The sequence below is a fragment of the Ylistrum balloti genome, unplaced genomic scaffold (assembly GCF_031769215.1).
Source record: "Ylistrum balloti isolate Yb309-2 unplaced genomic scaffold, AGI_CSIRO_Ybal_v1 Utg370312, whole genome shotgun sequence".
Classification (NCBI taxonomy): Eukaryota; Metazoa; Mollusca; class Bivalvia; order Pectinida; family Pectinidae; genus Ylistrum; species Ylistrum balloti.
The window spans coordinates 1,536,946-1,563,866 of record NW_026782231.1 but is presented as its reverse complement, the minus strand read 5'-3'; the positions used below and the strand labels follow the sequence as shown (position 1 = coordinate 1,563,866).

Below are 26,921 nucleotides of genomic sequence, written 5' to 3'. Positions count from 1 at the left end.
GGTTAGACTTATTGGGTACAAGTTCCTTGAGCTCAGGGTTAAATCCACACTAGGTACACTGTACAGATAACGTTTTGGTCTTTACACAGAATTTCATTTATTTCCTGAACTTAAAAATTTGTTAACTTAAAACAAAAAGAGAATAATGATTTATTTGATAATATTTGAAGAATCTGTGAAAAAAGTTTGATTATCTCTTTTCTTCAAATATTCTGAAACATTGTCATCTAAAACCAAATAATGAATCTGTTACTGACAGATGCCAAGGTCAAAACTTGTCAATAGTAAGTCAAGGTCAGAACTAGTCATTAGTAATTCAAGGTCAGAACTAGTCATTTGTAAGTCAAGGTCAGAACTAGTCATTAGTAATTCAAGGTCAGAACTAGTCATTTGTAAGTCAAGGTCAGAACTAGTCATTTGTAAGTCAAGGTCAGAACTTGTCAATAGTAAGTCAAGGTCAGAACTAGTCATTTGTAAGTCAAGGTCAGAACTAGTCATTTGTAAGTCAAGGTCAGAACTAGTCATTTGTAAGTCAAGGTCAGAACTTGTCAATAGTAAGTCAAGGTCAGAACTAGTCATTTGTAAGTCAAGGTCAGAACTAGTCATTTGTAAGTCAAGGTCAGAACTAGTCATTTGTAAGTCAAGGTCAGAACTAGTCATTTGTAAGTCAAGGTCAGAACTAGTCAATAGTAAGTCAAGGTCAGAACTAGTCATTTGTAAGTCAAGGTCAGAACTAGTCATTTGCAGTGGAAGGCCCATTATTGTGTGCATTTGAATGGTGAAAGGATTTGTGGTAGTTGTTTTGGTATAATCTCTTGAGTGTTTGTAATTTTCAGAATGAAATTAGAATGAAAAGTGTTATAAACAAATTCTCACACACCTGATTTCAATTCTCACAAACAACATAGGTTCTAAGGACATTTATTGCTTGAATGATTCTTAGATTCCTAGGTTTGTATTATCACACACATAGGTTTTAATTCTCACACACATAGGTTTTAATTCTCACACACATAGGTTTTAATTCTCATACACATAGGTTTGAATTCTCACACACATATGTTTTAATTCTCACACACATAGGTTTGAATTCTCACACACATAGGTTTTAATTCTCACACACATAGGTTTTAATTCTCACACACATAGGTTTTAATTCTCACACACATAGGTTTTAATTCTCATACACATAGGTTTTAATTCTCACACACATATGTTTTAATTCTCACAAACATAGGTTTTAATTCTCACACACATAGGTTTTAATTCTCACACACATAGGTTTTAATTCTCACACACATAGGTTTTAATTCTCACACTCATAGGTTTTAATTCTCATACACATAGGTTTGAATTCTCACACACATGTTTTAATTCTCACACACATAGGTTTTAATTCTCACACACATAGGTTTTAATTCTCACACACATAGGTTTGAATTCTCACACACATAGGTTTTAATTCTCACACACATAGGTTTTAATTCTCACACACATAAGTTTTAATTCTCACACACATAGGTTTTAATTCTCATACACATAGGTTTTAATTCTCACACACATAGGTTTTAATTCTCACACACATAGGTTTTAATTCTCACACACATAGGTTTTAATTCTCACACACATAGGTTTTAATTCTCATACACATAGGTTTGAATTCTCACACACATATGTTTTAATTCTCACACACATAGGTTTTAATTCTCACACACATAGGTTTTAATTCTCACACACATAGGTTTTAATTCTCACACACATAGGTTTTAATTCTCACACACATAATTCTCACACACATAGGTTTTAATTCTCACACTCATAGGTTTTAATTCTCATACACATAGGTTTGAATTCTCACACACATGTTTTAATTCTCACACACATAGGTTTTAATTCTCACACACATAGGTTTTAATTCTCACACACATAGGTTTGAACTCTCACACACATAGGTTTTAATTCTCACACACATAGGTTTTAATTCTCACACACATAGGTTTTAATTCTCACACACATAGGTTTTAATTCTCATACACATAGGTTTGAATTCTCACACACATGTTTTAATTCTCACACACATAGGTTTTAATTCTCACACACATAGGTTTTAATTCTCACACACATAGGTTTTAATTCTCACACACATAGGTTTTAATTCTCATACACATAGGTTTGAATTCTCACACACATATGTTTTAATTCTCACACACATAGGTTTTAATTCTCACACACATAGGTTTTAATTCTCACACACATAGGTTTTAATTCTCACACACATAGGTTTTAATTCTCACACACATATAATTCTCACACACATAGGTTTTAATTCTCACACTCATAGGTTTTAATTCTCACACACATAGGTTTTAATTCTCACACTCATAGGTTTTAATTCTCACACTCATAGGTTTTAATTCTCATACACAGGTTTTAATTCTCACACACATAGGTTTTAATTCTCACACACATAGGTTTTAATTCTCACACACATAGGTTTTAATTCTCACACACATAGGTTTTAATTCTCATATCATAGGTTTTAATTCTCACACACATAGGTTTGAATTCTCACACTCATAGGTTTTAATTCTCACACACATAGGTTTTAATTCTCACACACATAGGTTTTAATTCTCACACACATAGGCTTTAATTCTCACACTCATAGGTTTTAATTCTCACACACATAGGTTTTAAGGAGTGATATTGTTAGACTGCAGTCAGTAGATCTGTTTTGTCCATATCTTGTATACTTATCATTTCACATTGGGAGTTGTCTGTAATCACAAGGAATACAGGGCCTCCTTATATATATCTGTCAGGTTCTATAAATATCCCTGTACTAACTTTACAGATCACTAGCAGCAGCTGGGGAGGGGGGTGGGGTAATAAAACTCGTAACTGCTCAGTTCAAATCTGTAGGAAATCATAAAAGTTTCAACATGATGGGGAGGAGAGGGATGTAGCTGTGTTGTAGGTGTGTAGGACGGGGAGATGTTTACTCTAAACTGTAGTCAATAGAAAATCATTTAACACAATTTTTAAAGTAAAATCCTTTAAATAAAATTCTTACAAATTCACAAAAGTTGAATTTGGTGGTGGGGTTGGACTTGGTACAGACTTGTGAATGTGAAGTAAATTTGGTAGGAATTCATAAAAGTTAAGTACCAGATTTGGGTAAGGGTTGGGTGGGGTGGGAAGGGGCTGGAGTTACAGACTGCTGATTGTGAAAATCCTACAATATCAGTTTTATTGAAATTGTTATATATTATGACATTTGACCATGCTGGCTACAGATGAAGGCTCCTTATTATAGACATGGTTCTGAACTTAAAGTCTTTATATCAGAAGTTTTTTTTTCCATCGAAACAGCTGCAGATTATTGATTACAAGTGTTGCAGACTGGTTGTATATCTTGTGGTTTATGAGAGATTCTGCCAAAGTTTGAGAAAATTTGAATAACATTTGCGGAGCTGTATGATTATGATGACCACAGCTGTTTGCATATAAAAATGATGGTTCTTGATAGAAGGTCTGGGGGTAGTGGCACCTCACTGGTACCAGGCAAGGGGAAATCAGATTACTTAAATATGTTATCATTTGCAGCCATAGTTATTCTTATGAAAGCTGTATTGATAAAGATTGCTGTTGGCAACTTTTTCACAGAAATCATGATAGACTATCCAAAGTAATGTAAACATGCGTGTTCAGTATGTCAACATAAATGTCATTTATATATTAAATCACACACTTAAAAGGATTTTACTTAAAACATCTCAAAAAAACTGTGTATTAATGTTAAAAATCCATACATATCCTCTTTGAAGGAATGATTAAGCACTGCTTGGATTCCCAGTTCTTTCATACAACATTGATTTATTGATAGTAAAATGGCCAGCCATTTTGATAGTATACTGGCACCACAGGGTAGTGATGTGGCCAGCCATGTTGATAGTATACTGGCACCACTGGGTAGAAGAATGGAGATTACACAGGTTGTTTGGAAGTTTGTTTTCTTGTCTAATTTACCGGCAACTTAGTACTTACATGTGAAGAAATTACACAGTAGACCATCTCTTTTGTCGACTGTTTTTTACCGTTGTGTTGCGTAAGTGGGTATTATGGGAATACAACTTGGCTTTGCCTGCTTGATCATGTCAGCCAATTCGGGAAACTATCTATAGAACACCGAGTCATGTATGATACGGAGTGAATGCTAGGAACTTTTGTATCAATTTTTACAACTTTAGACATTTACTTCTAAGTGTATTATGTTTTATGATCCAAATATATTTTCATAATAACAATTTCAAAGACATATTCTGAATTTATGATGTTATAAATATTCATGTCTCGGTTGTAATCAAGGAATAAAGTAGATCAGATTGAAATATATGTCTATATGGTGGCAATTAAAGGTAAAGATATGGAAATATTAGGTGTTCGTTATTAAAGGTACATCATTTGTTAGTATGATTATAATGGACTGCTACTACCTCTCACATGAATCTCTTTAATTCTGTAGGTTTTTAGGGACATCTTCCATCACAGGGTCTGCTCTTCCTGTAGAAATAAACATTTTATAAGAAGTATGTTGCATAAACTTTGAAACTATTTCTAACATTAGAATTTAATAAATACATAGTGACATATTGGATATACTGTTTATACAGTTACATCAGTTTGTTGGTTTAATTATCATGTAATGAATACTAGTAGGAAACCTGTTTAACTTGTTCATTATAGATATTCATTTCCATATATACTTTGTTATGTTAATTGTAACAAAGTAACAGAATATATTTCCAACTATGACGAAACATTTATGAATGAACTAATGTGTGAATTTAAAAAACAGCAGGCACTGACTGAACATATTCCCTGAATGAATGAAGCGAGCGCTAAAAATAGCAGCTGTGTACATGTGTATATATCTTACCCGCTATATCTTACAGGTAACAGGTAAATTCTGCGTGATTAAATTTAAGGTGTGACAAGACCAGAAAAAGGTAAATGTTTGTGTTAATTCTCAGACATAAGGTATACTACCTTGAGTAAAGGCCACAGAAGGAGCTAGTGTCTATAACTAAGTAACCTCCTCTGATCTTGTTGGAGATTAGGGTAACAGATCCTGTAATTTGATAGGTAATCATGTGTTGGAGGAGATTTCTGGTAGTAGCTCCTTGTTCATTCTGAGTAATACGAGGTACTTGTTTGAAATTTCTGTTTCTACGTTTCACGGCTTTCTTGTCTAATTACAGGTAGGTGTTTCTAACTGACCTAGATATTACATGTCCCGGTTCTTTAATCATTATAGGTATATGCAACCACAGTCTTCCTCTTTATTGATTGACAGGGATGATTTTAGGGGATTTCTGGTAAAATTAACATTGTTTTAAACTAAGAGTAGATTTGTTTTGTCAATTGTATTATCACTATTTTATATCTCCATCAGATTGTGACAGGAGTAATATGTTTAAGCGCTGTTTATTGGTTCATAGTAAGTAGTTTTATTTAACAACCTCCTTGCTCCTTTTTCAACAGATTTCTTTGAAACTGTCCCACCCCCTCCCTCCTCCAAAAAATTTGAATCTTCCTTGCTGATCTCAATCACCAAATCTTTAAAACTTGGTTAGGTGTATCATAATGTCATGAAGTTCTGCTTTCTTGTGTGACATATTTAAAGGTATACCTTTATAAAATGTTTTAAATAACTTTCAGTGTTAAATGTAGATTTCAAATTCAAAATGTGTTGTTCATTTAACATTTTGAAAAATGTTGAATACATCTTGATGCTTTTTTTAGAATTGTTTACCAATATCTTCTATTTACCAAAAAAAATTTCAATAAATATACATAACCTTACATTATAAATCAAATTTGGTACATACTGTGACACAAGGCAAGTATGTAAGTTGTTTGTGTACAGTCATCTCTTAGCTATACAGGCATAGTGTTATTTGAGATATTTACGGTATATACATAAGAATGTGCACTCTGCTAATAGGTGGGGTAGTTATGGAGATATTTATGGTACAAACACATATATGTGTACAACTGTTGGGATGTTGATTCTGGGGATATTTGTAACACATATATGTACATATAAAGCCGTAGGGATGGTGTTTATTGAGATAATTATGGTACACACACATATGTACGGCAGTAGCTGGCATGTCTGTATGTTTGTCAACCCTCTGTTATGGTAAGAGGATCACAACCACTGCCTATTGCCGAGACAGACAAGGTAGAATTGTAATCGCAAATGACACTTTGTCATTAAAGATGAAGATCAAGCTGGGAAATGATAGGTTATAGGAGAGCAGTGAAATAATAGGTCTTGACATTGATGGAAGCTTTGTATTGGGTGCAGTTTATACCAATGCCTTGGATTAATAAGGAACAATTATAACGGACAGTGCTCTCAGGTAGAGGGAATCCGCGGGCATCACATACTGCGGGCATCACATACCGGACATGTTATGTCACTTGGAAGTTACTGCAGACCTGTAATTGGATTTTTACAACAGACACCTCCGGGGATGAGCGACACGTTTGGAATCGGTAAATATTTAATTTTTCTCCGAGACTCACTTATTTCATGGAGTTGGACGTCGGATAGCGTGGACTTGGTCGCAGCAGGAGAATGTTGGAGATCAATGCCAAAGATGGTCTGAGTTAACATACAGAAAAGCAGAGAATCGAAAGGCATCCATTCACTGGGCTTTGGATGCTAACTAATTCGGCTAATAATGTTAGAAGGTCGCTAATGAAAATAGGGTCTGAGGGACGTGTCTGCTAGCACCTGATAAATGAGGGGACAAATAAACACGGCTAACACTAAAATATTTGTTACCAAACAACAGGGGAGAATGGTTAGGCTAATTCTGTTTGTGTGATCTTGTCCAGTGTTGGGGGGACCCTTAGCTGGACCAAGTTACAATTGTAATCTATAATTGTCGTAGATTAATTTGAAGATTTGCTGTTGGTGAACTTTACAAATGTACTTTAAAGATCGTGTCACTAGATTTTACTTGTACTGTAGTTTAACAAAAAAATCAATTAGACATGTGTCTAATATCACAGAGTTCTAAGAGGATAAGATAACCTGCATGGGGAGGGTGTTATAATGGGACTCTATCCATATGTTATCTATGTAACTTATATTAAAGTCTTCCTTGGGTGTTTTCTAACTACTGGTTGTACATATAGGTTTGTAGTAAGTAGTCTTTTATTTACTGTAAACAGACCGATTGTGTTAGGTAAATATGTTACTGGGCTGGTTGAACTGATTTTCAGCATGATTTAACAAAGCATATTGAGGAGTAGACCAGCTGCTTGTGGAGGAGAGTATGTATGTAAGATGATACTGGCGTTGTACATACTTGTATCAGGGGTGACATCAGATCTCTGTAGGGTCCTGTCACACACTCCTTAAGCTGTAATAGGACACTGTTGGACATTACTTTCTCTGTGTGTCTATAACTTAATGTTTTTTATAAAACCATTTTGATAAAGACAGCATCTTTTCAATGTTATATAAATAGGGTCTGGTTAGTAACGACCACGTTATTGTCCAGTAAGGATGTGAACGAGACTGGTCAATGACGTTATTACTTACATAGATGTATAGTCAGAGAAGTTATAGTGATAGCAAAATCAAGGAATTTTTTGTAACTGTCTGACCCATGTTAGGACATTGTTATACAATCACTTACTGTAGAAATCACACAAAGCAGTAGTTGGACTCTTCGTCCACTGGACAGGGATTTAAATAGAATGTTTTGTATAGAAAATTTCACATATTTTACAAAAAAACTTTGCTTTAACAGAAAATATTAAAATTTTTCGAATAGAGTTTTAAGAGTTTTCAATCGGTCATAACAACACTATGGTAAAATGACATGGCAGTAATGATTTGACTGGTCCATGTTTTTTACTTGTTTGGTATAAATCTATTTTGATTGGTCCATGTTTTTTACTTGTTTGGTATAGATCTATTTTGATTGGTCCATGTTTTTTACTTGTTGGGTATAGATCTATTTTGATTGGTCCATGTTTTTTACTTGTTGGGTATAGATCTATTTTGATTGGTCCATGTTTTGCTTGTTTGGTATAGATCTATTTTGATTGATCCATATTTTGCTTGTTGGGTATAGATCTATTTTGATTGGTCCATGTTTTGCTTGTTTGGTATAGATCTATTTTGATTGATCCATATTTTGCTTGTTGGGTATAGATCTATTTTGATTGGTCCATGTATAGATCTATTTTGATTGATCCATATTTTGCTTGTTGGGTATAGATCTATTTTGATTGGTCCATGTTTTTTACTTGTTGGGTATAGATCTATTTTGATTGGTCCATGTTTTACTTGTTTGGTATAGATCTATTTTGATTGATCCATATTTTGCTTGTTGGGTATAGATCTATTTTGATTGGTCCATGTTTTGCTTGTTGGGTATAGATCTATTTTGATTGGTCCATGTTTTGCTTGTTTGGTATAGATCTATTTTGATTGGTCCATATTTTGCTTGTTTGGTATAGATCTATTTTGATTGGTCCATGTTTTGCTTGTTGGGTATAGATCTATTTTGATTGGTCCATGTTTTGCTTGTTGGGTATAGATCTATTTTAATTGGTCCATATTTTGCTTGTTGGGTATAGATCTATTTTGATTGGTCCATATTTTGCTTAGGTATTTTTAGGTATTATGTTAAGTATTTTCATAATGTGAATTTTTTTTCACAATGAAAGTATAAATAGGATATGAAGTAGTAGTTATGTCTGACTTTTGTATGTAAAATCTGCACTACTTAAAACAGCAGAGGTCAACAGAGGTCATCTGAAGCTGCCGGTAAACATAATGAGTTCTATTGTACTGAGGGCCACAAACACTTGGGCTGAAAGTTATCACGAGTGTACAGCTTCCTTCTAAGCTGTCTTTACCACATCATATCAGATATTATATCTAACCAAGCACGTGAGCCTATACAATTGGTAGTTACATATCAGAGATATCTCAGCGTAGGTGAAATATCTTACATTACACAGCAGGAAAACAATGTTTGACAGAAATTTAATTGATAAATAAAGGATTTAAGATATTTTTTAATTGAGGTCACATAGGCTACAGGTCATGTTGTCACTGATTAAAGTTAGGGTCAAGGTCAGTGTACTAGTGTAATTTAGAAACCTTGTATTTTTGGTCTATTTTTAGATTGAATTCCCCATTATGTAAAAAAAACACATATCTGTTTTTACAGCTGAAGAACTTATGTTTGTATAGATATATTGGGCCAATGCCTTTCTTAGAAAGTGTCAGATGTGTGTTTCAGTATATAAGGCCCCTGTGTCTCTCAAATAGAAGAACAGCTATTTGTGTATAAGTATGTGGTTCCCTTTGTTTCACTTAGAAGGAGCATATGTAGTGGTATATTAGGCCTGTGTGTTTTACCTGAAGGGACTGTGTAGATGGTATATTGGGCCCGTGTATTTTACCTGAAGGGACTGTGTAGATGGGTATATTGGGCCCGTGTGTTTTACCTGAAGGGACTGTGTAGATGGTATATTGGGCCCGTGTGTTTTACCTGAAGGGACCGTGAAGATGGTATATTGGGCCCGTGTGTTTTACCAGAAGGGACTGTGTAGATGGTATATTGGGTCCCTGTATTTAACAGTGGCCCTGTTTTTCACTTGTGTGCATATATATTAGGCTCTGTGATTCACGTAGGATGACAGATGATATAGATATATTGGGAGCCTTTGACTCTCCAGAAGGACCATGCTTGTGTATAAGTACATTAGGCCATAGAGCCCCAATATCAAAGTGTGGTGATAGTAATATCTGTACATCTGGTAACGTTATTATAATAACGGCACTCTACACCTGTCTTTTAGACTCAGCATGGATTTATGACATAGCTATGTGGTAGATATATGTGATCATCGGCAGTCAGTTATCTAATTCACAGTGTTGGCCAACAGGTGCCAACAATTATATTTTTTTATGTGTGCAAGACATCTGCATTTCTAAAAATAGATTGTTTTCACAGTACAGTTGAATTTCTTCAAACTGTAATTTCATAACAGAATCTATGGAAGTGTTACATATGGCAAAGTGACTCTACAGTTACGCAATGATACAAACAGAATATCATAAATGTGTGTATGGCATGGACTCAGCATTACTAAGATAATTAGAGTTCCTCGTGCTGAGACAGCTATCCTCTTACATAACACACATAGCTGTGTGCTGTCATCTGAATGTATTTCCTGTGCTGGATGGAATGCTCTGCGAAACAAAATGCAGGAGATGGTGTAAAAATTCATAAGTGTCATGTTTTGAATGAGTTTGATAGAAATTGAATTTTTTTTTGTAGTTATAACTTTTAAAAAATTGTCCTTACTGAACCCTAATACCCTTCTGTATTTTGAAGCAGGTGTGACAAAGACACTTATGCAAATTAATTAGCTAGAAGAAAAATATTGAAAATAGAACTTTTCTCCCAGAGTTATCACGATTCAAGAATTGGATTAAAATGATACACCAGGGTGTGGAGATTCCCTAAGGAAGTGATACCCATAGCAACTTAATGATCGTTTTCCATAGCTCTTGTAACTGGTATTATATGCATGTTAAAAGCTATTTGGAGTTATTTGACTGTTCCCTGTGGCGCTAACAGTGGTGACAGGTGTCACTGCAGAAATCTTTGGAATTCTAGTTTACTTGGCATGTAGTGTTGCAAGCTTCATAGCCATGAGTGGAAGTTATGTGGAAAATAACTAAATGTGTGATGATCTTACTATACACATTGTCCCATTATACTTAAACACAACAAGTTCAAGGTGAATTTACTGAGTTCAACGGTTGATGATATATATTGGAAAACATATTTCTGGGTGATTTCTGTGATTGTGAAAAATTAGCAGACATTGATAGATTTAAATACCATTATAAAAGTAGAGAGAAGTGGATTGCACTATGATGTTTTTATATTATCTAAACTCAGTAGTTTTTGTAGGATTTATAATGTCAAGTCCTTAAACTCATTTCCAAAATATTAAAGCATCTTCTTACTTAGTTCATAAAATTCAAATGCTTAGCATTAAGATATTGTTAATATGTACAGGGGCTTAGCTTTAAGATATATATGTACATGGGCTTAGCTTTAAGATATTGTTAACAATCTGTACAGGGGCTTAGCTTTAAGATATTGTTAACAATCTGTACAGGGGCTTAGCTTTAAGATATTGTTAACAATATGTACAGGGGCTTAGCATTAAGATATTGTTAACAATATGTACAGGGGCTTAGCTTTAAGATATTGTTAACAATATGTACAGGGGCTTAGCATTAAGATATTGTTAATATGTACAGGGGCTTAGCTTTAAGATATATATGTACATGGGCTTAGCTTTAAGATATTGTTAACAATATGTACAGGAGCTTAGCTTTAATATATTGTTAACAATATGTACAGGGGCTTAGCATGAACCTCCCACCAGGTTGGTCCTTGTAGATGGATGTATTGAAACGTTCTTTAGAAGAATTGTTCACAGTCCATGAAGTATACAAAATGTTATTCAAGAAAAAAATATATGACTTTGTTTTTGAGGATATGGATCATTGAGTTGGGAAAAAGTACAAAGCCATTGTGTCTAGATTTATAAAATGTCTAAAGTGAAAATGCAGTGTTGTTACTGCGGTACAATATTTGTCATTTGTGACAGACTTTTCCTAAATCAGTATTTGTAAGATTAATTGAAAGGTTAGTAAGTTCAACTCCACCTCTGAAGTAGCCCTATAATCACACTAGTTTAGAAGGCATTTTTAGTCTTCCATGATGTTCTGTGAAGTGGAAGGAAACCAAAGGAGCATGCTTAGAGTCTCCATTTTGTTAGCTGAGGTGTAAAATTGTTGATTGTTGTAGCTGTTACCCTATCATAGATTCTAGAGTAGTGTTACACCTGGCTAAACACAACAGCAAGCTTAACCCTAACGTTCAGGATATATAGGGAACCTGTCAAATATGTTTTGTGATATATAGAAATATTTATGGCAGATTTGAAAGAGTAGTGAATGAAGGCATCTTATTTATATAGGTATCCCATGTATTAGTGTTTTAAAGAATTATAAACAGTTGCTGTTTCACTGCCATGCAATAAGCCCACCCTTTACTTTGAGTTAGAACTTGTTGCTTCAGAATCTCTGTATAGGTGGTTTAAGATAATTAACCCTTACATCTATACAAGAAATAGATGGAATTGTTTTAACATTCTCTTGTCTGTCAATGTAATATCATACCTTTATAAATATGTATATTTACATAAGGATAAAAAATACATTGTTTACATGCATCACTTAGTTGAACATCATTATTCTATAAGGATTTGGATTGCAAATGTGTTTTTCTTCTTGAATAGGTGTTTTATCAAATGGCGGCATTTTCTAGATATGTTTACTAGTGTTGTAATCTGTGTAAAAAGTGATGACTTCAACACATCAAATCATGTACATCTTCTGTATTACACTTCTCTGTGGGGAAAATGACATCCTTACTTCTGTCTTCACTGTCCTGGGAAGTTGTAGTTTGTCATCTGTTTATCAGTCTAAAAGATGTAGATGACCCTGTACACAACTCTCCAATAGTTTATACAGCCTGTAGGAATGTGACCTGCCTATTTCTATTATTGGTCACAAGACATGCTGTTCATGTCTTAAAAAATCTGAAGTATGCTTAACTCCTGACTGTTCAGCAGCTGTGTAGACCATGATGGCTCAATTGTAGTATAAATCTTGTTCTTACTTATGTATCTGTTACAGAATCAATAGATATCTGTTCTCAAGTGTATGTACTTTATCATATCAACATATCATGTATTTAGTCTCAAATTGATTCTATCATGCTGGGAATAAACCCCTTGTATGTCAATTTTGGAATTGTCCATTGAGATTTGGGGAAGTCTGAACAAACCCTTTGTATGTTATTATGGAATGGTCCATTGAGATTTGGGGAAGTCTGAACAAACCCTTTGTATGTTATTATGGAAGGTCCATTGAGATTTGGGGAAGTCTGAACAAACCCTTTGTATGTTATTATGGAATGGTCCATTGAGATTTGGGGAAGTCTGAACAAACCCTTTGTATGTTATTATGGAATGGTCCATTGAGATTTGGGGAAGTCTGAACAAACCCTTTGTATGTTATTATGGAAGGGTCCATTGAGTTTTTGGAAAGTCAGAACAAACTTCTTGTATGCTATTACTAAATATAGTCCTTTCAGTTTTTGGGAAGCCCAGATTAACCCTTTGTATGTTGGTATGGAAAGTCGGTTGTGTTTCTCAGAACAAATCCCTTGTATGTCAGTTTTCACACAGCATACTAGTCCCTAGAGTGTAAGGAAAAGTTGACTCCCTTTTATGATAGTTTGGAACAGTCTTTTTACTTTCAGGTAATGAACACCTTGATTGTCATGTAGGAACATTCTATTTGTGGATAGGTAATAAATCTCCAGCTAACCTGACATCATGGGACTATCTTATGCTAAGTTTTAGGTATATGTCTAACATGTAGAAAGTTACCAGGAAGATAGGTGTCACATATTGTCAAGCATCTTCCCAGCTAGTCCTCAGTCACGGTTTATTATGGGTTCTCAATGGGATAGGATACGTCTCAATGATTGTATTATACTGGGCGACTGCATTTTTGACTTGATTCTAGATACAGTGTGTTGACTTAGCAGTTGAATTGAAACCCCGTGGGACAGGAGTTGTCCACATATTCTGGAGTATGTACAGTACTGTAAGAGCAATTGAATCAGGGTTAAAGTCAGTCAGATCTACAATTACTAAGATATGATCTGCAATTACTTCCTGCTATAGTTCTTCTTGGGATAACCTGGCTGTTGGTATGAACTGTTGAGCAGCTCACTACCCCCATTCCATGTTTTTATTCACCGTGTGTATGTACTCACACCAGGGTTAAATGTATGTAATTAACGTAGTCAGACAGAACTCAACGATCACTGTAATTTACAAGTAAAAAAAAATTTTTATGTTTCTTTAAAAGTAAACAAGCTGATATGGGATCCATATTATTGTCAGAAATCGTTCCTACATGTACTTAAATGTTGTCCACAAATTTGAATAAGGTTTGCTTCAGTAAACAAGATATGAATGTAAATGTGACCAACCAGAGGTAGCACGGAAATGACTGAGGCTTTCGACCAGATAATGATACCCAATATACACTGCTATAGGTTTGATGTGTTGCATTTTAGGGTTCTATGGTTCATGGTGGATGGTTATATAGAGAGTAAGGCACTATATATAGAATTAAAACTGTTTATATCTATGTTTTGATGGAATCTTGTATGGTACAGCCAAGCTCCTCCTTGTACAAGGTAATTTAATGTATATTAATTATCCGATAGATCCTTTCATTGGAACACCCAGAATGTTGACAGGGACTAAGTGTCTGTTTTGTCACAATATTGGTATTGAATGTTACAGGTAGATGACTTCAATTTACTATAACCATATTTATTTGCATCATGTCAAAGTTGCATTGATACATTTTTGCGCAGTAGACCAGATTATAGAATAATCTTTGGCTGGCTATAATCTGCCTCTCTGTCTGGATGGCTATAATCTGCCTCTCTGTCCAGATGGCTATAATCTGCCTCTCTGTCCGGATGGCTATAATCTGCCTCTCTGTCCCGAATTCATTTTAGGGTTCTATGGTTCATGGTGGATGGTTATATAGAGAGTAAGGCACTATATATAGAATTACAATAATCTTTGGCTGGCTATAATCTGCCTCTCTGTCCGGATGGCTATAATCTGCCTCTCTGTCCCGAATTCATTTTGATGTCCATAATTGGTGTTAGGTTGTGAAGTAGGTTTACATTATTAAATATTTGAGTGTGTTATTCTGCTGCAGAAGATGTATATTCTTTCTTCATTAAAGTTTGGTAGTAATGTTTTCAACTTCAGGGAGTGGGCTTATTACAGGACCTAACCGGAGTTTAAAACATTGCCTCTGATTCAAAGTCCAGGCGTGGGGTTATTACAGGAACTTACTGGAGATTAAAACATTACCTCTGATTCAAAGTCCAGGCGTTGGGTTATTACAGGACCTTACTGGAGATTAAAACATTACCTCTGATTCAAAGTCCAGGCGTTGGGTTATTACAGGACCTTACTGGAGATTAAAACATTACCTCAGATTCAAAGTCCAGGCTTGGGGTTATTACAGGACCTTACTGGAGATTAAAACATTACCTCTGATTCAAAGTCCAGGCGTTGGGTTATTACAGGACCTTACTGGAGATTAAAACATTACCTCTGATTCAAAGTCCAGGCGTTGGGTTATTACAGGACCTTACTGGAGATTAAAACATTACCTCTGATTCAAAGTCCAGGCGTTGGGTTATTACAGGACCTTACTGGAGATTAAAACATTACCTCTGATTCAAAGTCCAGGCGTGGGCTTATTACAGGATAATGAAAGAGCAGATGGCTAAATGGTTATGCTGAACAATGATGAATATAGATGGGATTGTTACCAAACATGGGCTTTTAGCTAGAATACAGTAAGATTACCTCTGTAGAGATGATATACTTCTACAAAATATTTATGATATGTGGGTGGGCTTATTAACAGACAAATATGATGAGATTACCATAAATTAAAGTATAAAACAAACAGGCCAATTTCATTGGGACAACATCAGAAGCACTGAGATAGACAGATGACAATTAAACCTGACTTGGCTTTGTTTGAAATGCACTACATATGTTAGACAGACAGCAGTTTACACTTGGTCGGCTATTTGGACTGTCAAGGATTACATCTGACATGTCTCTTGTTTATAAGTGTTACCTTTAAATATGGACCATAAATCTTTATACCGTTTCAATGGGGATTTTCGGTATTGTTTTAAATTGAAAATTGATTTAAATGTCTGAATCTTTCATCAGTTAAATAATTAAAACAAAAGAAATTCTTAAATGATCAAAGTATGAACCAATATGGAAAACCACGAATGATTAATGGGAAGATTTGAGGTAACCTTTGAACTTATACTACAGCGCACCCAGGTTTATGATCTAACATTAAAGCACACCCAGGTATAAAAACATGATAGAATTATGAATGACTTTGTGAAGTGTAACAACTTTATGCGTTAAGAACTTGGTCCCAATTTCCTTGATAATGCCAGGTTCTATATTTAATGCTTTGAAATTTAATCCAATTTTTTTTCTTGTCAAAGGGCAGAAACAATGAAGTGATTTGTATATTAAAGCCTGGCTGGTGTGATCCTTCAATGTCCTAGAAGGTAGACTCAGAGATAAGGAACTTGTAGGTGACAATTTTAAATGATTAGTTGTGTCGTCTACATTGACTTGACATACCAGGATATACAATAGGTGAATGGATCTTACGTAAAGCCAAGGTGTGCTTTACAGGCGTATTAGTGGTATCGAGGCAAGACAAAAAGATTATAAAGTAAGGGATAGGTTAACGTTTATTCCTGTCAGACTTAATCACATTATACATATCATGTATTTTCCCTGTAGGGAAAGCATAGCTCAGATTATCAAATTAAGGCATGTGTTAGTAGTATACCATTGTAAGGACAATGCTTGGTTACATACGTTTAATTTTATGGTAGATAGAAACATTTTCTCTTAAACTTTCTGGTATTGTAAACTTAAATATATCCCATGCCTGAATGCAGTAAAACCATTTTAGTTTTCTTGTTTTTTTAAAACAATACTTTATATGTGAACTCTTGATTTCATGGATAAATATGGTCTAATGAGCTTTCTTCTTCTGACACGTAGTTTAACAGTTGATGAACATATAAATTTACAGAGTACCTAGGAAATCAATGTAAATATGTAGAAAGTTTTAAATGCATCTTTGCTTCAGATATTTAGAAATTTATTTTGAACTGCAGTAAATTCACTGTACCATGATAAGAAAAATTCCTTGAGCTTATATACATTCAAAAGATCTTGGGAAAGCTTACCTACTGGTGTATTATCGAATAAATATCATTGGATTTAACCTACAAAGTATGTTATGGTATTTCACTGAACCCCGCTGGGATTGGGTTTGTATTACATCCACTGCTAACATGAAGGTGTAGACTATTTCTGGCTGTATAAAGAATTTGAAAGGTAATCTGGTACAGCTCATTCAGATATAAATATTAACTATAAATGATAGAAGTATAAATTACTGCAGGATTCCCCACTGGTATGGCTACAGGCTTTCAGTCCATATTCTCCGTTCAAAGGTAAGGATGTGTTTGGAAGATTATAGGGTTGGCTGTGTCATGGTGGTTCTACACGATAATCAGGGATTGTTTCAAAGCTAATCCTGCAAAAATCAAATGGCAAGTTTACTTCATAGCTGCTCGATTGGATAACCAGGGAGCATTTCAAAGCAAATCATGTTAAATCAAACAGCAAGTTTATATCAGGATTCTCTCTAGGATTGTAAGGGAGCATCTCAAAGTAAATTCTGCAAATCAAACAAAGTTTGAATGATGGTTTCTCTGTAGTATAACCATGGAGCATCTCAAAGTAAATTCTGTAAATCAAACATGAAGTTTGAATGATGGTTTCTCTGTAGTATAACCAGGGAGCATCTCAAAGTAAATTCTGTAAATCAAACATGAAGTTTGAATGATGGTTTCTCTGTAGTATAACCAGGGAACATCTCAAAGTAAATTCTGTTAAGCACAGAGCCAGTAAATATCTTCTAATATCTTGATGGTGCTGCAATAGAAATAGTGATCTTTATCATGCTATATAATATTTATAATCTGATTTTGATGGTTTTGTAAGTAATGAGGCACTATTTCAAATCAATTTCTGTAAATGCTAAAGAAAATACTGAAAATGAAACAGATTTATTATGGTGATCATCTTGGATGCACAAAAACTGATTAAATTCATGGTGTTTTAATAATGGATTAGGGATTGTCTCAAAACATCTCCTGTGTAAACTGTCTAGTAGGATAAAGGTTTTAGTATATCATCAAGAGATATCTACCATCACGAATATGTAACACAGAATATACTTATCACTAGCAAACAAGTAACTATTGTTGATGGAAGATGGCAGGAAAAAGTCCCAGTATTAAACAGGCCAATTGGTTTGTCATTATGTCGTAGATTTGGAATGTCACAGTTTCGATCAGGGTTGTAACTCCGCTGATGAAAGGTGTGAACATCTAAAGCGAAACTTTCTAAAGTTTGTATATTAAATGTCTTTACTGGTGTTTTTATTTCTGTAGTTTACGAGAGCTGAAGGTGAAATTGTTGGTTTACAAGAAGGAAAGGTGAAATCGTTTGCACCTGAGAGAAGTATTTGAGTTATTTAAATGCTAATGTGATAGTATGTTTCCTGATGGTAGTGAGCTGATGCTATCACCTTACTGAGGAATGCTTTACCTGACCTAGTTTGGAGTAACATAAACGAGTACCAGCCACAGATCCATGTCTAGTGCATCAGTGATATAATGACTACCTGGAGAAACCTTCTCTCTCCAATTATCTCACATGAATGCGAGTCTCTGACAAAATAGTAGTAATTAAAATGAGACTTAACTAGTATCTCTACCATTGATTAAACACAAGTGAAGATGGAACGCATACATGTATACCAATGGTATCAGCAGAAAGATGCAAATTATTTTCCAATTTTGTATCATTTTCACAGTAATCTTTAACTTTATGTATTACAGCTGGTAGTTTCTCCGAAATCAACCTCATATACTACTCTGTGTACACTGAGAAAGAGATTATTTGGATTTTTTTTTTCAATTAAAAGATTGAGTTATGTAATATACCTAGTGTATGTTACTGCTATAGGAGGTATCACATGTTTACTGGTCTCTAAGAGAAAAAACAGGACATTGCAGCTTATGATCAGTACAACAGCTGAAACCTGTTACATTTAAAATATGTACATCAGGTGTGTTGGGGGTTAAGGCGATACCTGTTACCAAAGGTTACCATAAGTAGCAACTGTAATCTAAAGCAGGTTTTAAGCCAAACCGAAAAAAGAAGAAAAAAGATACAGGGTTAGGAGGGATCTGTCCATAATCCCTAATTTTTGCACATTTTCTTTATAGCAATTTGATAAAGATTTTCACGGGTGATGTTCAAGCTGTCAGGTTCTGTTGGTGAAATATGGAAAAGTTTTGGAAAATTTGAGAAAAGAAATTTTGATCAGAAAATATCTTTTGTGTCGCCGCATTAATAAGAATGTACATTCCATATAATGGCAGTTCAAGACGTGCTATTACAACAAATTCTAATTCTAGTTTACAGCAATTGATACAAAATGGTTGATCATATTAAAAATATAAAGAAAAGGTTTAACAATCACAGCTGGCACACTTGGCCAGAATGAGAAGTCCTGTTAAGAGATCTGGTTGTGTGACTAGATTCAAGGGGCATAGCTGTGGGCAATAACTCCTTGTCATCTACTATACTGGCCTCATCAATTCTGGACAAACCTTGTGTTTGACCTTGAATTCTGATGATTTACTTTCACTTTGAAATGCTACTATGCTGTACAGTAAGTATAAATCACTGTGTATCACAAGATTGTGGTGGTGGAGATCTACTGTGGAGATCAACTGTGGATGATGTACTGGCAGAAACATGCAGTTTGATTCATCCTTTGTTAGGTACTTGTTATTGCTTGAGGCAAGAATAATCAACGTAAGAAAAAGAAGTTCTACATATATAAAGCAGTTAGCCATAATTTATGTAAATGGTTGGAAAGACAATTGACATTTAACAGTCATGTTTTTTTAATCATTTTGACATAATAAGAAACACATACTCCCTTGCGCAGTTTACAAGTAGATTTTGTTTTAAGAGTTATGGCCCTTGAAATTTCAATCCTCTATTCAGTTTTAGTCTTTCATACTATGTTCAAGGTGCAAATTTTATATACACCTCAGAGTTTGGTCATAAATGCCAAATTTTGTATGTTACAGTGTTATAACCCTTTATTTATTATTGTCATGAAGATATATACTGTATGTCTACTATTGCCATGAAATGGGCCAATGTGACTTGTACATAATATGTTAAATACTGTCGTGGTCCTCATACGACCAATGCTGTTGCAAGAACATTGAACACACACAAAAAAAATATATTCAGATAAACAGAACAAAACTCTCATTCAACTGTTAGAACATAATTTGTTTTGGCTGTGTTGGTAGAGCCATGGATTAGCACACTGGAGATATCATGTCTGGGGTCTTGACTGCAAAGTGTTTTCCCCTGTTCTGTTATAGCAATAACTTGTATATAATGTTGTGTAATATAATTACAAATTGTAACCAGAACTCCATGTGTAGGGAGTACAGTAGTAAAAGGTTCTAAACTGTTTGATTCATATTTTGAATAAGAATTAGGTAGACGCTTTGACTTCATCTGTTGAAAATCAGGAATAGTTTTATATGCATGAAACATCATCTGGGAGACACTTGTCAGTTTTGATTGTTAGTGGTACAAAGGTATTCACAAGATTTAGAGCTTGAATCAATATCGTTCTATGTTTTCTTATTGATTTCTGTTCTAGTGCAAGTCGGACAGAAAGTGGAGATAATCGTGGCAGTTTGCTTCATGTATCTTAAGTCAATCCCATGTGTCAATGAATATTTTGGTATTATACATTCTATATAGTTTTTTCAGTTGATTTTCTTTCATATCAGAACATTGACCTTGAATGAATACTCTTGAAATTTGTATTGATCCAGATGCTTGTCAAAACATTTTCTTAACCTTGATTCTTATGAAAATCCTTTATTGACTGTGTGTCTGTTTTCTCTGCAGGTTGGATGGACTAGATGTGTGCACTGGTAGCAAGTAGATGTTGTGAAAACGTGCTGTGAGGATGAGCAAGTCATCCAGTATGAAGATTATAAACTTTTGTTACCATCTGCTTGTACTACATTGTTTATCCTCTGTAGTTCTATGTAAGCAGACTAACTATATAGTAACAACGTTCCCCAACCCTCACCCACAGGAAACCTTTATCAACATGGTGCGCGATGTGGGTAGTGGAAAGCTTTTTGTCGCTGCAGTCAACAATCTGTACAAGTTTTCATCTGATTTGATACTAGAACAAGAAGCAGTTACCGGCCCAAAAAAGGATAACCCAGATTGTCTTCCACCACCACGAGGGACTGCCTATTGTAGATATGAACTCACTTTCAGGGAAAATTACAACAAAGCATTAGTGATCATGGATAACTCGATTGAATCCGAAAAGAGGCTGATATCATGTTCTACTCTTTTTCATGGATACTGTGAAAAACGGTGGCTGTCCAACATCAGTCGAACGGATGAAATAATGTATATACCGGTGGTGGCTAACAACCGTACAGCTACCACAGTCGTATTCATTGGACCAGGGCCTACGCAGAAAAACATCATGACGAATGCTTTATATGTCGGGGCATCCTGGACCAACACTGGCCAAAGTGGGGTACGCGACCTGGTCAAGGCATTCAGCAGTCGACGTCTTGACAATTTCAAGTTAACCTGGGATACTTTTCAGGACCAATCTGGCAAAGCTATTGAACAGCTACATCGTCAGTCGTTTCCGATCTACTATATATATGGTGTCTCTACAAACCTGTTTAGCTATATTGTTACTGTGCAAAAATCAAGCACTGCATCAAAGGCACAGTTCATATCCAAACTGATTCGTGTTTGTAACGAGGATGAAAAATTCCGCTCCTATACAGAGGTGGAGTTACAGTGTAACTACGGTGGTGTAACCTACAATCTTGCTCAAGCCTTGTACCTGGTCAAACCTGGGACAGTCCTGGCGGAGGAACTTGGGGTGAATCTAACAGAGGATGTGTTGTTTGGAGTATTCTCCAGGGGTTCCCCATACCAGGCCACCACTAATGCCAGAGAATCAGCCTTGTGTGTGTTTCCGATGAAGGAAGTCCGCAAAATGTTCACAGAAAATATTCGAAAGTGTTTCAATGGTACTGGGGATACAGGGCCAGATTACATTGTTAAGCCAATCCCGTGCTCAAGTTCGGTAAATATATTTTTGTTCTTATTTAGAGATCTGCGATCTGTTTAGCTTGATTTGATTGGATATTTTTTGTTTTTCTCCTTTAAATTGATTTGTTTCGTGAAAATTGTATATTTGTATAAGACTCAAGTATATTTGAATATGATTGCAAAATGTAGTATTGCAGATCATTATTTCCAAAATTGAATTTGTGATCAAAAGAAAAGGGGAAATATGATCTAGTTTCTATCATGACTTCTGCAAAATGAAGTTACAGAACCCCTTGTTGTAAATATTCCTTAGAAGTTCAGTCAAAATCTAGCATTTGACAAAAAAACCAAGAACAACGTTACCTGCATGATTAATACTTAATTTGTTGATTCAGCCTTACCTCAAAGATATTGACGATGGTTACTGTGGATCTCAAGACTTCAACACACCAATCAACGGCCAGGATCCAATTGTGACAGATGCTGCTCTCCTCATCAACAAGGCTATCACAACTATCATTGTGACGACCACCCACAGTTATACTGTTGGATTTCTCGGTACACAAGATGGTCATATAATCAAGGTAAGTTCAACTGTGCAATTGTTCTTCGTTGTGATAATAAGAAAATCACAATATCAAAATCAAGCATTCCCAGGTCCTGATGAGATTTTAGAAACCCTTGTATCCTAGAATCCTTGAAAGGAAGATGTTCACTTTATGGTGTGAGGTTTACATACACCTGTGTCTTAGAACTCCTTAAAGCATTCACTTGTTTGGTCAGATATAAAAAAACTATTCTAAAACCCCTTAGATAAAGAAACCTCTGTATTCTAAAACCTCTTCAAACAATGCATTCCTTTATTTTAGAAAATAATTTAAAAACCTTTCTTTACAAACACCTGTGTAAACAAAACACTTTCTTGCTGTTCTGACTTTTGGAGACCTTTGTATACTGAGATTTGCGGTTAGAAAGGTTTTAATTCCAGTAGAAAAGAAATTCTCTAGGATTTCATTGAATTAGTAGACAGAATATGTTAGAATTGAATTGTATTTAGGAATTGAATGCATTTTAATCTCTCTCTATACCATGTAGAGGTAGGAGTTTGTGTTATTGTCTGTGAAATCTATATATATATATATATATATACTGTGTACAGGTGAGGTTTGTGTTAGTGTCTGAAAGCCCATGTAAAGGTATGGAGATGATGAACACATGTTGATTCAGTCGGAGGCTAGTTTGTACACATACAGTACAGCTTAATGGTATTATTCTAGGTTTGTATTTATATTACAATGGTACTTAATACACCATTAATTTCTACACCAGGATAAACACACACTATCTCATCCATATCATTGATATCTTTCTAATAAAAACACAGTCAATCTCCATACACAAATCAAACCCTCGTCAGACCTACCATTAATAAAATTAGTCACACCATAGCCCTATCAGCACCAGGCCTTGGATACACAGGGATAAACGATGCAAACATAGCCGCCGTAAGTAGATCAGCTATACAGGTGATAACTGCTAATGAAATTGATGAATTAATTTGCTTTTAAGTGCCTCAGGTGATAATATACCTAGACTGTTGTTTCAGCATCGGGCCTGTAGCTCTGCTCGGTTGTCAGGGGACAGGAAGCTCATTTTTATTTCCTGTAACATAAAAGAGCTCAAGATTGATAATTTATTAGATGTCGTTTATACTACTGGTAATAGATGGGCATTTGTTATTTTCACCATTACTGCCTATTTAAGGAAAGTGTCATCAATTTGGAAAAAAACCCACCATATATGTCACATGTTAAATATGTATATATTTTTTAACTATTTCTGGTACATAATACAATATTGTCAAGACGTATGTTTAGATTTTCTTTCTGTAAACATGTTTCCCAGAAAAACTTTTAATCAGATTTAATGTGACAAAAACAAGCACTAATGTAAAAAAATGATACATCTCCGGATGTTGGTCTTTTAAAGTGTTTGAGAAATATGATGAAAGAAGATTGAAGAGTCAAAATACTCGCAACGGAAATGATACAAGTAGATGAAAGGAATGCTATAAAAAAAGAAAGTCAGTGTTGATCAATGAGAAAGACTTAAATAAAAGAAATTGTTAACAATTAGCCACAAAATTTTGTTGGAAACACAAGTGTGGTATAAATTAAAATGAAAAACAAATCAGATTGTAAACAATTTTTGCTCTCAGTAAAAAAGCCGCTTACCGCTATGTTGATAAAAATCTAATGAATTGTGAAATAAAAAATAGTAATCATAGATGAAAGATGCATTATCTGTATAGAGAATCGGGTAATTGGTGACTCGTTCAGGTATTTGTCAAGTGATAGTGTTAAATGGATGTTAGGTGACAGTGTACAGGTGCTGTTCACTGATTGGATCACTGATGATCTCTGTGATAATGATGGCATCATACCAGTCTACTTAAAGATGACAAATTATAGCCAGGCTTTACAGTGATGCACTAACTTTTTATAGCTAAATGGTGTTTTATAAGCATGAAATACATTGTATGATAAAAGTTACTGAAAGGGTGCAAAGTGATATATGTTCTTGTGAATATATATCAACACACATAAAAATTTTTCTTTAAGAATAAAAAATAAACTGCTCTTCAGCATGGGAAGATCATTGTCCATTACTAGAAAATCCCTTCACACACATCGCACATCTTTAAAATATTATTCTGAATTTTTAGACGTTTTATTTTTTTTACAATAATACAGCTATTTCAACATAAATCATCTTGCTGTTCATGTAGGGAAAAAAGATAGGACCAACAATGTAGGTGTCAGTTGCTTTATTTCTTTTACTCATAAGTTTAATGGCTAACCTAGAAAAGTGACAGAATATTTAACCTTGTCAGTATGACATAGGGCAGTCTATTGTATAATGACATTCCAGGATGACAGTGAAGAAAACATGCAATCTGTCTGTAGTTTAGACAAGGCAAGTATGTGTCCTGGCTAGGAGGTAATGGGAAAATATGGGGACAGGGATGGAGGTGTGTTAGGGTTATGACTGGGTCAGAGGGTGGGGTGGGGATATGTGCTGTTATGGATGGGGATGTTGGACTAGGGTGAGTGTGTAAGGGGTTGACTATGGTAGGATGTGAGTGGTTTGGAGGCTATGTGCTAGGGGTAAGTACATGGGGATGTTGGACTGGAGTGAGTGTGTAAGGAGTTGACTAGGGTGGGATATGAGTGGTTTGGAGGCTATGTGCTAGGGGTAAGTACATGGGGATGTTGGACTGGGTTGAGTATGTAAGGAGTTGACTAGGGTGGGATATGAGTGGTTTGGAGGCTATGTGCAAGGGGTAAGTACATGGGGATGTTGGACTGGGGTGAGTGTGTAAGGAGTTGACTGGAGTTGGATGTGAGTGGTTTGGAGGCTATGTGCTAGGGGTAAGTACATGGGGATGTTGGACTGGGGTGAGTGTGTAAGGAGTTGACTGGAGTTGGATGTGAGTAGTTTGGAGGCTATGTGCTAGGGGTAAGTACATGGGGATGTTGGACTAGGGTGAGTGTGTAAGGAGTTGACTAGGGAAGGATGTGAGTGGTTTGGAGGCTATTTGCCAGGGATAAGTACATGAGGATGAGAATGATGTGTAATAGTATTACAAACAAAAAAACTAGAACATCCAACTACCTCAGCCTTTATACCACCCAATAGCTTCAACATAAAAAAAAGAAGTAAAAACAGCATGTAGCATTCTCTTTCAACTTTCCTTGAAGTTTACGTAATAGTTTTGTTGCCTGTTCCGTGCGTAATAGGTGCTGAAAACTGGTGTGATAAATGGGTAGTTGATTCAGTGTTGTAGTGTGTTTGTAGACTTCAGTAAATACCTACACATGTTTAGACTTCCTGCCTATCACAGTCACTCCAGGTGTCTTACTCATTCACTATTTCCAGGTGAATGGATTGTTTTATTGTCATAAATGTTGATCAGTCATTTTAGATGTAAAATCCTGGTCACAAAAATATTGAAAAATATGCACAACAAACTTAGTACTCAGGTAAACCATATTATAGCTTTATAGACAGAGAAAAATGTAGATTTATAGACAGAGGAAAATGTAGATTTATAGACAGAGGAAAATGTAGATTTATAGACTAATGTAGATTTATAGACAGTGAAAATGTAGATTTATAGACAGTGAGAAATGTAGTTTATAGACAGAGAAAAATGTAGATTTATAGACAGTGTAAACTTAATAGGTGCTGAATAGACAGTGAGAAATGTGGATTTATAGACAGAGGAAAATGTAGATTTATAGACAGAGGAAAATGCAGACTTATAGACAGTGAGAAATGTGGATTTATAGACAGAGGAAAATGTAGATTTATAGACAGAGGAAAATGTAGATTTATAGACAGAGAAAAATGAAGATTTATAGACAGAGGAAAATGCAGACTTATAGACAGTGAGAAATGTGGATTTATAGACAGAGGAAAATGTAGATTTATAGACAGAGGAAAATGTAGATTTATAGACAGAGGAAAATGTAGATTTATAGACAGAGGAAAATGCAGACTTATAGACATAGACAGAGAAAAATGTAGATTTATAGACAGAGGAAAATGAAGATTTATAGACAGAGGAAAATGTAGATTTATAGACAGAGGAAAATGAAGATTTATAGACAGAGGAAAATGTAGATTTATAGACAGAGGAAAATGTAGATTTATAGACAGAGGAAAATGTAGATTTATAGACAGTGAGAAATGTAGATTTATGACAGAGGAAAATGTAGATTTATAGACAGAGGAAAATGTTATAGATTTATATAGACAGAGGAAAATGTAGATTTATAGACAGTGAGAAATGT

At 35.0% G+C, this 26,921-nt stretch overlaps 1 protein-coding gene across 1 annotated transcript in view; it reads left to right on the top strand.

Annotated features, from left to right (window-relative positions):
* Positions 1 to 26,921, top strand: part of LOC132553264 (plexin-A4-like) — a 197,963-nt gene that overhangs the window by 14,211 nt on the left and 156,831 nt on the right. Inside the window, exons 2-3 of the mRNA XM_060217496.1 lie at positions 20,878 to 22,099; positions 22,461 to 22,649. Coding sequence (XP_060073479.1) covers positions 20,939 to 22,099; positions 22,461 to 22,649 — 1,350 coding nt within the window. The 5' untranslated portion in view covers positions 20,878 to 20,938. The remainder of the gene's footprint in view (positions 1 to 20,877; positions 22,100 to 22,460; positions 22,650 to 26,921) is intronic.